Source organism: Solanum stenotomum, chromosome 5 (assembly GCF_019186545.1).
Source record: "Solanum stenotomum isolate F172 chromosome 5, ASM1918654v1, whole genome shotgun sequence".
Lineage (NCBI taxonomy): Eukaryota > Viridiplantae > Streptophyta > Magnoliopsida > Solanales > Solanaceae > Solanum > Solanum stenotomum.
In genome coordinates, this window is record NC_064286.1 from 60,943,603 (window position 1) to 60,954,499 (window position 10,897).

General features: G+C 37.9%; 3 protein-coding genes across 4 annotated transcripts; 2 read left to right on the top strand and 1 right to left on the bottom strand.

Moving 5' to 3' along the window:
* Positions 1-154: 154 nt before the first annotated feature.
* LOC125865788 (transcription factor MYBC1-like) lies at positions 155-1,660 on the top strand. The gene has a single exon (XM_049546039.1). The coding sequence runs from the start codon at positions 597-599 to the stop codon at positions 1,395-1,397; it is 801 nt and encodes a 266-aa protein (XP_049401996.1). The 5' UTR covers positions 155-596; the 3' UTR covers positions 1,398-1,660.
* A 1,030-nt stretch (positions 1,661-2,690) lies between these two features.
* On the top strand, positions 2,691-9,832 carry LOC125865113 (bifunctional protein FolD 2). Of its 2 annotated transcripts, none has more exons than XM_049545282.1 (6): positions 2,691-2,836; positions 4,634-4,774; positions 5,013-5,196; positions 8,550-8,707; positions 8,868-9,080; positions 9,465-9,832. In XM_049545282.1, exons 2-6 carry the CDS (start codon positions 4,661-4,663, stop codon positions 9,693-9,695), a joined length of 900 nt encoding a protein of 299 aa, XP_049401239.1. In that variant the 5' UTR covers positions 2,691-2,836; positions 4,634-4,660; the 3' UTR covers positions 9,696-9,832. The 2 variants fall into 2 exon arrangements, with proteins under 2 accessions (XP_049401239.1, XP_049401238.1); XM_049545281.1 differs by having other exon boundaries at positions 2,816-2,836; positions 4,620-4,774.
* Positions 5,845-7,718, bottom strand: LOC125865114 (uncharacterized). The gene has a single exon (XM_049545283.1). The coding sequence runs from the start codon at positions 7,262-7,264 to the stop codon at positions 6,605-6,607; it is 660 nt and encodes a 219-aa protein (XP_049401240.1). The 5' UTR covers positions 7,265-7,718; the 3' UTR covers positions 5,845-6,604.
* Positions 9,833-10,897: the final 1,065 nt, after the last annotated feature.

Consider the following 10,897-nt stretch of genomic DNA (forward strand, 5'->3'; position numbering starts at 1 on the left):
CCCCCCCCCCCCCCCCCCAACCCACAAAATGCCACAAAAACCATAAGAAAGAATCAAGAACAGTAACCCTGATAAAAAGCTGAATAGGGAAAAAAACAAGATCCATCTCAAACACCCCCCACCCCACAGCCAAATACAACCAAAACCACCATAATTGCAAATTTGGAAAGTCACCTCATTTGTCTTCCTCCTTCAAAGCTTTTCTAGGAGAGATAGAGAGAGGAGACAAAAAAAAAGACAAAAACCCCATCTCAGAACAAAAAAAAAAAGAATCTTTTCTTAAAAAGTTTACTCCTTTTTATCTTGTTCTATCATTGGTCTTCAAGTTCATTTTTGACAATTAGTCCATCAATCTGAATTGCCACAAAAACCAGAAATTGACCCTTCTCAGAAAAATCTAATCTTTCAAGTTTTTAACACTTCTTTTCTTGGTCCATCAATCTGAATTCTCATAAAGGAGACAACTTTCCAAGAAAATTTGCAACCCCATTTCATAAAAATCTGATCTTTTTCTAGTTTCATCTTAGTTTTCAGCTCAATTGTCAATTGTTCCATCAATCTTGAAGTACCAAAAATCCAAGATTTTGTTAGGGGAAATGAGGGAAGAAGATTCCAATTGGTTTGCTAAATGGGAAGAAGAATTGCCTTCTCCAAAGGAACTAATGCCTTTATCCCAAACCTTAATTACTCCTAATCTAGCTATAGCTTTTGATATTCAAAACCCCAATACCCCAAATCCCAAAATATCACCACTAGTTCATACTCTTTCATCAGCCGAGTTCGAGTCGAACTCGGCTGAGTTGGGTGGCATGGCAGGTTCATCGGGGGTTGGTGATGAACCTGCCCGCACCCAAAAAAGGCCTAGGCTTGTGTGGACACCACAGCTACATAAAAGGTTTGTGGATGCAGTTGCACAATTGGGGATCAAGAATGCTGTTCCCAAGACTATAATGCAGTTGATGAGTGTAGATGGCTTAACTCGTGAGAATGTTGCTAGTCATTTGCAGAAATATAGGCTTTATTTGAAACGTATGCAGGGTTTTTCTAATAGTGGCAGTGTTTACGGGGCAGGGGTGGATCCCGCAACAGATCATCTGTTTGCGAGTTCACCCGTGCCTGCTCATTTTTTGCATCCAGGGAGGGGAAATTCTGATCATTACATGCCATTTGTGCCAGTGGCTGCAGTTATTGGACATGCTCCACAACTTCAGCAACAGTATAGGCATTTCGGGTCACCGCCCAACGGGCAGTTTGAGGTTCCATTCTTGCCCCGGCAGTCGCAGCAGCCGGTTCAGAGAATGGGGACATCAGTGCATAATAGTAGTTCTGTGTTGGAGTCAGCTACAGCTACTAATGGGAGGAAGGTTCTTACTTTGTTTCCAAATGGGGCTGATTGATTGAATTCACAAGAGTTGATTTCTCAGATGGTCACTCGTAATTTGTAACTTTTAACTTGTTCTGTCAATTTTGTTTATGGATATTTTTGGAATAATACTTTAGCCTTCGATTTAGAACCTTTTGTTGGATAGATGTTGTTTCTGTTTGTCCTTTATAAAACTGTGAATTCACTTTCAAGTCCATTGTGTTTTAAAGAATTAGGATTTGTTGCTTAGTGTCAATGCTGAAATTTGTTCACTTAGATGAACTTGTACAAGTGTAATTATGTTATAGTTAGCACTGTGTTTCTCTTGTGTAGGCTAATAATGACCGAGATGTCAACTGGCTTCAGGGTTGGAAGTAATATTTCCGTGGTTGCATAAGAAGCACACATGGTTGAATGGTCTCGTAGACTTAAACACTTCGTTGTGAATATCTCCGGAGAGAACAATGATTCTGGTGATGATAATGTTACTCCATTGTTTATGTCTCAACACCAGAATTGATCATTTCTAGCTACATTTTCTTAAATTTGGTTACTCCTTTCTTCTTTTGCCAAGTATAAGAAACAGCAAACAAGTCTCCACTTCTGAAACTTATCGATTGTGTGAACTTGTATCAGATTTCTGCCACAAAATTGCAGGTACAAGTATCAACTTTTTATGTATTCGAAGATCGTCTCAATCATTCAACATACTACAAGCTAGCTTGTTAATGATATTGTAGGCAAAATAAGGTTAGATATGCTTTTAACTTTAGAAGCAGTGAGTTATATTTTAGCTAGTAACACAGAAGAATTGTGTAAGCATTTCCCGTGGACTATCAACTCAAATAATGATAAGACTCCTTTTTTTACCTTTTTCGTGGTTCGATCACTAGGATTTTCACGGTCGTCTATTATATCTATAAAAAAGACTGATCTTGTTTATACAATCTGATTTTTCAGCAAAGGGAATTTCGATAAATCCCCTTCCTCCCTGGAATCGAGAGAAATACTTATCATCCGTGCCCACAACCTAATAAGATTGTTCATCCATTTATAAAGGAGTGAAGTCTTTAAATTTTTTAAAAAGTATTACCATGTTCATACTAGATTCGAAGAAGGACCATATCCTAAGGGATGTAATACAGTTAACTTGACACAAGCATTAGATTGATTAACGGCTCAAACTTCACCTAAAGCATTTAAAATAAGACTCTATAAATACGCTACTAATTGTCCTCAAATTCAATAAAAAAAGAAAATTTTACTTTTGGTAATTTTAATGTTTTTTCACATTGGGCATAAAAATAAAAATAAATATTTATACACATATTAATGAACAAAAACATATTTTCATAGTACCCACTTGAGTCCCTTTCGTCTCACTCACTCTCCTTCTTCAGCTCCAATTTTTTGCTGTATTTCTTACAGATCTGAAGGCCGATTTATCGGCTAAACTTTGAAGATTTTCTTTCCGTAAGTTTCAATGTTTCTTTGATGGCTAAAGATTTAATTTTTCCCCATTTTTTTCTGATTAAATTGCATACAAGTACTGAATCTGATAAAGTAGAAGGATTGTTCAAGTATAAATATAGTCATTTTTTCAATTGCCCACCCTCAAACGTAGTGAAGGAGCGCTGTTTCTCCATTATTTCTCCAGCTTGTTCCTCTCCAAATTTAGGGTTTCCATTGTTGTTCTTCTCATTCATATTCCTGTAAGAATTTTGAAGGTATGCTTTCAATAATTCTTCAAAATATTCATCTTTCACTTGCTTTTCTACTGAAATACTGTTTGAATTTGACTTTACTTGGTGAATTTATGCATTGGATTCGATATTTTTTGGTAAATCTATGAATTGTGGCCTTTTGCTTTCGATAAGGATGAGCAAGCATGTGTTTCATTGTACTATGCACAGTTGAAATATGTGTGTGGTGAACAGAGATGAGCAACTGTGCACAATAATGTGAAAAACTTCTAGTCTCAACTGTATAGTGTTAGCTAGAAGCATGTACTAATGTATGGCGCGCTGTTTTCAAGTTATTTTTTGATTAAAACGACAGTTCGATACATAAAATATATTCATCGTAAAATTAGAGATCTTATTCTAAAGGATTATTTGATAGTGTGTGTAAAAATAATAGAAAAATATCAAGATCTAGTGGGGAGGGGTTGGGGGTGAAAGAGCATAGAAAATTATTTTCCTAAAAAAATTCCTTACTCACCAACCAAACACTAGAAATTGTTTTCCACTCACTAACCAAACATAAGAAAACAAGTTAAAAATCAACTTGTTTTCCAAGAAAACATTTTCCAAGAAAACATTTTCCAGGAAAACATTTTCCATGGAAAACATTTTCCTTCATACCAAACACACCCTTCATGTTCATTACCTTGTGCATATAAGGACTGGAAAAGATTTTGAATTTTTTTTGAATAAAACTTTGAATTGTGCTATGTTACACGGATTCGTGTCAGATTCTCCAAAAATACACTACCCGTTAACACCTTTTTAAGCAATGGTATTGTGAAAGTGGCAATCTGGTACTGAAACTAAATGTATGTACTGAGTTCAGCATCTTTTTTCGAGGAGATGAATGCATATGAATAATTCAAATGGAAATGCTACAGAATTTTTTTTCTACTTTATAAGGACATTTAAGATAGCTATAAAAACCTCATTGGTTTCTGGAGCTGAACGAACCAACTACGAACAATGTATACAAAACATTTGAAACCTTGAAATGACCTTAATTGTTGAAGTTTCTAATTCAACCTAAAGTTACACAACAACAACAACATACCTAGTGTAATCCCAAAGGTGGGCTCTGGGAAGGGTAAAGTGTACGTAGACCCTTACCCTTACCTCCTGAGAGGTAGAGAAGCTGTTTCCAAAAGACCCTCGGCTTGAGTAACATAACCTAAAGTTATACAGCAGTGTGGTGAAAAGTCCTGTTTTTCTTCAAATTGTACCTGCCATAATAACTTGTGATTTTTGCACCTTTCATCTCTACGAACTATGCTTTGACTGAGGTGATGAAACTTTAGATGTTATTATGTTGAATTTGATTGTTCGGCTCCCCGTGATCCCTATACACTTTAAAATATAGTGATAGCAAAAGTAAATTCGTTGCTGCTTTATATGTTATGGATTGGGTACTGCATTATGTAGTAGAACCTTGACTTTGAATATGCCTACTCTTATTCAGTTATCCTAGGCTGACTTTTTGGTTGAACTTTTTTCTGGCATGAAACTAACAGTCGTGAAGTTGTAGGCAATTTATCTCTCGTCTGAAGATACAATGGCATCGCCATCAGATCACAAGGCTACCATCATTGATGGTAAAGCAATTGCTCAAACTATTCGTTCTGAGATTGCTTCTGAAGTCCAACGTCTTTCAGAAAAGTATGGCAAGGTTAGTTTTCTTGGCAAGTGTATCTGTGTGCATAAGTGAGTCCATGTACATAAATTTCTGTATTTATCTGGTAATTACTAGTGCATTTGATGAAGATAATTGAAAGAGTATGTGCATACTTAAATGTGTGTATATGATGTATTTGAAGTCTGAAGCTAGTGAAGCACTGTCCTTCATCAGAAATTGTATTTTTCATGGTCATGCAGTATTCAACTATCCAAGTTTTTGTTATTTTCAGGTCCCCGGGTTGGCAGTTGTCATTGTGGGAAATAGGAAGGATTCACAAAGTTACGTGAATATGAAGAGAAAATCTTGTGCTGAGCTTTGCATTAAGTCTTTTGATATAGACCTCCCAGAGGATGTAGCTGAAGCTGAGGTGATTAGCAAGGTCCATGAGCTAAATGCTAATCCTGATGTACATGGTTAGTCTTTTGCGATAATATGAAGTTAATATTCTTGCATTTTCCTTTGTTATACTTCTGTTTTATCAGTGGCCAAATCTAGTCTTGTTGGTCTGTATTTGGATTGGACATATCGCAGGTGTTTTTTTTTTGTTTTTTTTTTTATACTTGAACGAAATACTCACAAGACCAAATGTTACATGAAAAAAAACTATGTACAAATACCAATGACCATAGTGGAGTTTCTCCCCGTATTGGTACAGATACATTTAGCAGTAACAACTTCCAGTTCAAACATAACATAAGAAAGAGTGAAGAAACTAAAATGAAAAGGACACAAACATAGCGGTGGAACGCTGCAGACCTACAAACCAAATTGAGAAATAGAGTGGCTATACATCTAACATCCAGTTCTTAGAGACTACGTAAGAATTCCCTGGCTCAGATGCAGGAACTGGTCCCTTGCTGGTGTTTGAGGTACAACCAGAGCCACCTGCTAGCAATGCCATCAAACCTCCTCCATGCACCCTTCCTTCAGAAACTGATGATGAGCTGCCTGCGACTGGAATATTGGGCTGGTTAAATCCAAGATATTTCATGTGAGAGTCATACCACTACCCTGCATTTTTCTGACATCAAAACAGATGTCTTCCGCATTGACAATCTCCTTCATCTTCTCAGGCTGGTTTGACGCTAGATCCAGGACCATAGCCCCAAGAGTGGCACCACCATGAACGCGTTTGTCTTGAACGAGAGCACCATGAGATGCACAAAGTCCAGTCTTCCCTCTAGCAAGTGAGTTACAAGGACCATCACCTTGCCCAAATTCAGACTCAGGCTGACCCCAAGAGCATCTCTTCAGTCTTCCCTCCGCCGTGGGCTTTGCAGAAATCGGTGCTTCCCTGAGCACTTTTTCCACCACCATGACGTACACAAAAATCAGTTCTTCCCCTTTCTCTCCTGGTACACTCTGGCACAGCACACGTCTTGCCACCACCATGGGCCACACAGAAGAGTGTGCCCCCATGAACACTCTTCGGGTAGAGCCCATTTCCTTGGAATGAACATCTCTTCCCACCACCATGACCCTTACAGAAAGCTGTGCTCCCCTATGCCCCCTTATTGCACCCTTCAAAGGTACAACGCTTACCATCACCCTGTGCCTTGCAAAACATGGTACTTCCTTGCGCTCCTTTAGTACATTTGGGGTACTGACAGTGCCGGCCACCTCCATGTGAAATGCAAAGGCCAGAGAGTCCTTCTGCACTTTTGGTGCAGCCCTCTTGCTGGCATCTCTTGCCCCCACCATTCCGAATGCATAATCCAAACTTCCCTTTGGCAGCACAGCTACATCCTTCTTGACTGCAACGGCATCCACCCCCATGTGCAATGCAAAAGTCGGTGCCTCCTTCTGCGCTCTCTGTACAACCTAGGAATTCACACCGACGACCACCCCCACGGGCTTTGCAAAATGCAGTCCGACCCTCGGCTCCCTTGTGGCAGCCTGGTTTCTTACACTTGCGGCCCCCACCGTGGCAATGCAAAGGCCAGAAGCACCTCTTGCTCCTTTTACGCATCCCTTGAACTGACACTGTTTAGTACTGCTACGCTGCTGTTGTTGTTGCTGCTGTTTTGTTAACCCGGAAGTACAGGTGACTGAGCTCTTTGAATTTGTGATTATACTTGACGACAGATCGGGGGAGACTGTAGCTTGCTTGATTTGTGTTGCAGCCTGGTTCAATAAGTAACTAGACCCAGTTTCCTGAGGAGTTCGTAATGGATGGAAAATGTTGCTAGTCTTCCAATGTATAGCTGTTGATCCTTCATCAGTGTGAAAAGCTCCAGCCATTGCCTGCGGCGCCTTCATGATACTTTGTGGTGAAGTGGAGAGCAAATGCACAGTAGTGACATCAGATTCAGCAGCACTACTGGATAGACTTAGTTCCAGATCGACTGCAAGACCTTTGGCAAGTTTTTTGGACTCAGGATGAGCAGACTTTCTAGAGCTTGAAGTTTTCTCACTACCAAGATGGAGACTAAAGTCCAGGTCCATTGAGGACTCTTCATCATTTTCTCTTGCTGAAGACATTGAAGTGCATGCAGCGCTTGAGCTCCCCTTGCTATCTGAGGAATTTGATGAATGTCCTAAACGAAGACACAAAGATGAACCAATTGACTGATCGTTAGATCCACCAATTGAACTCCATTTTCGTTTGATTCCTTTTGGGGGAGGGATGGACAGAACTGAAGAGCCTATTGAATCAAGCCGTAAGGTGGTATCAGCACAATAACCACCTCCAACTCCAGCTCCACCAACTGCGATGGATTTGCCTAGATTCTTGAATGTACTTAACTGAGGGTTCACAGTAAACCCCACATAACGGAATCTGGGAAAGCTAATAGCTGGTACAAAAACTTATATTTGAACCAAGTCTCAATTGAAAAAGAACAGTCAACCTGACTTCCGGGTTAAAGTAAAGTTAGTGGTAAACTAGGGTTAGATGTGTCTACAAGAACACATCCCACTCCCACTTTGGAACTCTGAAGTATCCTTACTATCCATTAGCAATCTAATATTACTCCCAACTTATGCTCAGCAGCAAGGAAATAAAATTTTGTGCAAAATCAAAATCTCTGGTGCAAAATCATGATAGGCCAACATCCTTTTTGTTAATCCATGCTATACTTTTATTTTGAACTACCAAGTTTTTTTAGCCAACATTGTCCTGTGTAGTTAGTTCAAAAGAAAATCACAAGGTCCTAGCTATTGTAGGCTCAATGCAAAATATTCTGATATGAAATTGCTCTGTTAGATAAAATCAATGGCGTTAATTCTTGGCAACATAGTGGCATCTATATTAACCCGCTATTATGCATGCAACCTGTATATTGTTTCATGTTGTTGTACTAAATGTGCACTACTTCAGTTGGTTTAATAAAGTGTATTTGACACATTACGAACATCTTCATATTAGATCTCTCATCTAATATGTTGTCTCTGATAGGTTCCACGCGGCACCCATCTTAAATCTCATTCCTGCATTTCTTTTTGCCTTTTGTAGTCCCATACTATACATATGGGTGTTTTACTGCTACTGTATATAGATCACCTCTAGCATGACTTTTTAAATTGGGTGGTTAGAATCTCTTATGTTCTCATTCTCAGCTGGTGGCGTTTTTGTGAGTTTTGTCTCACTACTGGTAGATGTTTTTCCTTTCTTTTCTTTTTCTCTTTTTCCTTAAGTAAGCATTTCAGTTCTGGTTTATTAGTTATGTTCTGCAAGTATATCGTTGACCTTCGAGTGTATGGGGCGGAATATTGTGATGCATAACTAAGGCAAGTCAACTGAAGGCACTTTGTGGCATTGCTACAGGTATACTGGTACAGCTTCCGTTACCAAAACATATTAGTGAAGAGAAAGTTCTATGTGAAATCAGTCTGGAAAAGGATGTAGATGGCTTTCATCCTCTGAATATCGGCAAGCTTGCAATGAAAGGCAGACAACCTTTGTTCAACCCTTGCACGCCCAGGGTAATAACATAAACTTCATTGATTCTAAAAAATGGAAGATCGAAACATACAGTTCTCCAGTTCTTTTGCCTTACTAAGAATTTATGTTCAAATCTATACTATTATACAACCATCTTCTGTTGTCTTATAAAATCACTCCTATCTGGTCTCTGTTAAACAGGGATGCATTGAGCTTTTAGTTCGAAGTGGGATTAGCATAAAGGGGAAGAAAGCAGTTGTGGTTGGTCGAAGCAACATTGTTGGATTACCAGTATCTCTCCTCCTTCTGAAGGAAGATGCCACTGTTACTGTAGTCCATTCGCGCACCAAGGAACCAGAGAAAATCATTCGTGAAGCAGACATTGTCATTGCTGCCGCAGGGCAGGCTATGATGGTAATTGCTACCATCCATTTCTTACCTCCCAGAAACCCCTCCTTTTCATATCATTTTTCTCAATTCATTAGTTTTTGTTTCCTATACCCTTGCGATAGAGCTTTCCCAATTAATATTACTCCCTCTGTTTCAATTTGTTTGTTTGATTTTGACATGACACGGAGTTTAAAAAAGAAGGACGATATGTAGAATGTACCAAACTGCCCTTTAATCTTCTAGTCTTAAACAAGCCATGTGGAAAGTTGAAACTAAAGAGTACTAAACATGAAAGTAAGACAAACAAATTGAGACTGAGGGAGTATTAGAACTTTTCTGGGAGAATGTTGCTCTTATCAGTCATTCGATGGCTGGCTTCTAAACGGATTTGCTGCCTTATTTTTTCAGATCAAAGGCAGCTGGATCAAACCTGGTGCTGCAGTAATTGATGTTGGGACAAATGCTGTAGATGATCCTACAAGGAAGTCAGGTTATAGGCTCGTTGGAGATGTCGATTTTCAGGAAGCATGTAAGGTGGCTGGCTGGATAACTCCAGTTCCGGGAGGCGTTGGACCAATGACTGTTGCAATGCTTCTGAAGAATACATTGGATGGAGCTAAACGAGTTATCGAGAAGTAAGTACTTCATTGGCTCTGTAGACCACAATAAGATATGTCAAGGTTTCTTAGCTATTGACAATACATTTAGAAATGTCAAAATTACATTCATGAAATAACAATGAGATTGTTCTTGTGATATGGAATTTCGTGTCGAAAAATCATGAAGTTTTATAACCACTCGCTTTTTATGCATTGATCAAATATATATATCGGATCACAGTTTATACTAGAAGAGCTTGTTGAATTCTGAGCTATACGTTACCCTAGCAATGTGGAAGTATATACTATAATTGTATTAGGTTAGTTGAAATTGCCAAACAAAGATTATTTTTGAATAATCTAGAAAAGGAAAGATGTTTAAAAAACCAAACGTCACTGTGGTCAATTTGCAATTGCAAGTGTACCACATGTTGCAATATATGATTATTTATTAGGTATTTCCCACTATATTAGCCAATTATTGTTCTTATTTTCTGCCAAACATTCTTTTTATGCTACTTTACTTGTTCATTTTGGATTTTGCTCTCATGTTAATTAGAAATAATGATTGAAATAAATATTTTATTATAATATTCATATTAATCAATGTATAGTCTTAAATTTTGAAAAATGATTTGGGAAATAAGCAAGGACTGACAAATCGCACCTGCTAATTTTTGAATACGAGATATCCATCCTAGTTACTATGGACGTATTTGTCCAATTGACACATCTGAAGCCTGAAGGAATCAATGAGGGTAACGTAAAACAAGAAAAATAATAATTATCTCTTATTGATATGTTAAAAGTGAATATCTATTTTTTAAATAGTGAACGAATACGAAAGGAGTAAAAACCTTTTCTTATATAGAAAAGATAATGTACTTTGTGAATCAATAATTGGTGCATGAAATTTAGAAACTTGCAAAATTTTTTTAATTTTTTTTAAAAGGACAATTATTGGCAAGTTTTAGGATGACGTGTATAGAATTCTATGATTGTATGAACTTGGAAAGAACGTACGTAATATCCTATCGGAATAACGAGGAATATTTTATCCGCTCTTATTTATATAACGCTATTTGATCTGATCTAGTACATAGTTTAATATAAAAAAAACTTTTATAATTTATTAGCTAAAATAAATCATAAATATTTTTATGATTATATATTAACTTATTAAAAGTGTAAAGTTCCACAAGTATTATTTCATGCAAAACTCTGTCATAACCCCCCCCCCCC

Excerpts from the sequence above, each read along its gene's own strand:
- LOC125865114 (XM_049545283.1), bottom strand. The coding sequence starts at position 7,264 with ATGTCTTCAGCAAGAGAAAATGATGAAGAGTCCTCAATGGACCTGGAC.
- LOC125865113 (XM_049545282.1), top strand. The coding sequence starts at position 4,661 with ATGGCATCGCCATCAGATCACAAGGCTACCATCATTGATGGTAAAGCA. Across the intron at positions 4,775-5,012 it reads TTTCAGAAAAGTATGGCAAG|GTCCCCGGGTTGGCAGTTGT; the intron begins GTTAGTTTTCTT and ends TGTTATTTTCAG. Across the intron at positions 5,197-8,549 it reads TGCTAATCCTGATGTACATG|GTATACTGGTACAGCTTCCG; the intron begins GTTAGTCTTTTG and ends GCATTGCTACAG.
- LOC125865788 (XM_049546039.1), top strand. The coding sequence starts at position 597 with ATGAGGGAAGAAGATTCCAATTGGTTTGCTAAATGGGAAGAAGAATTG.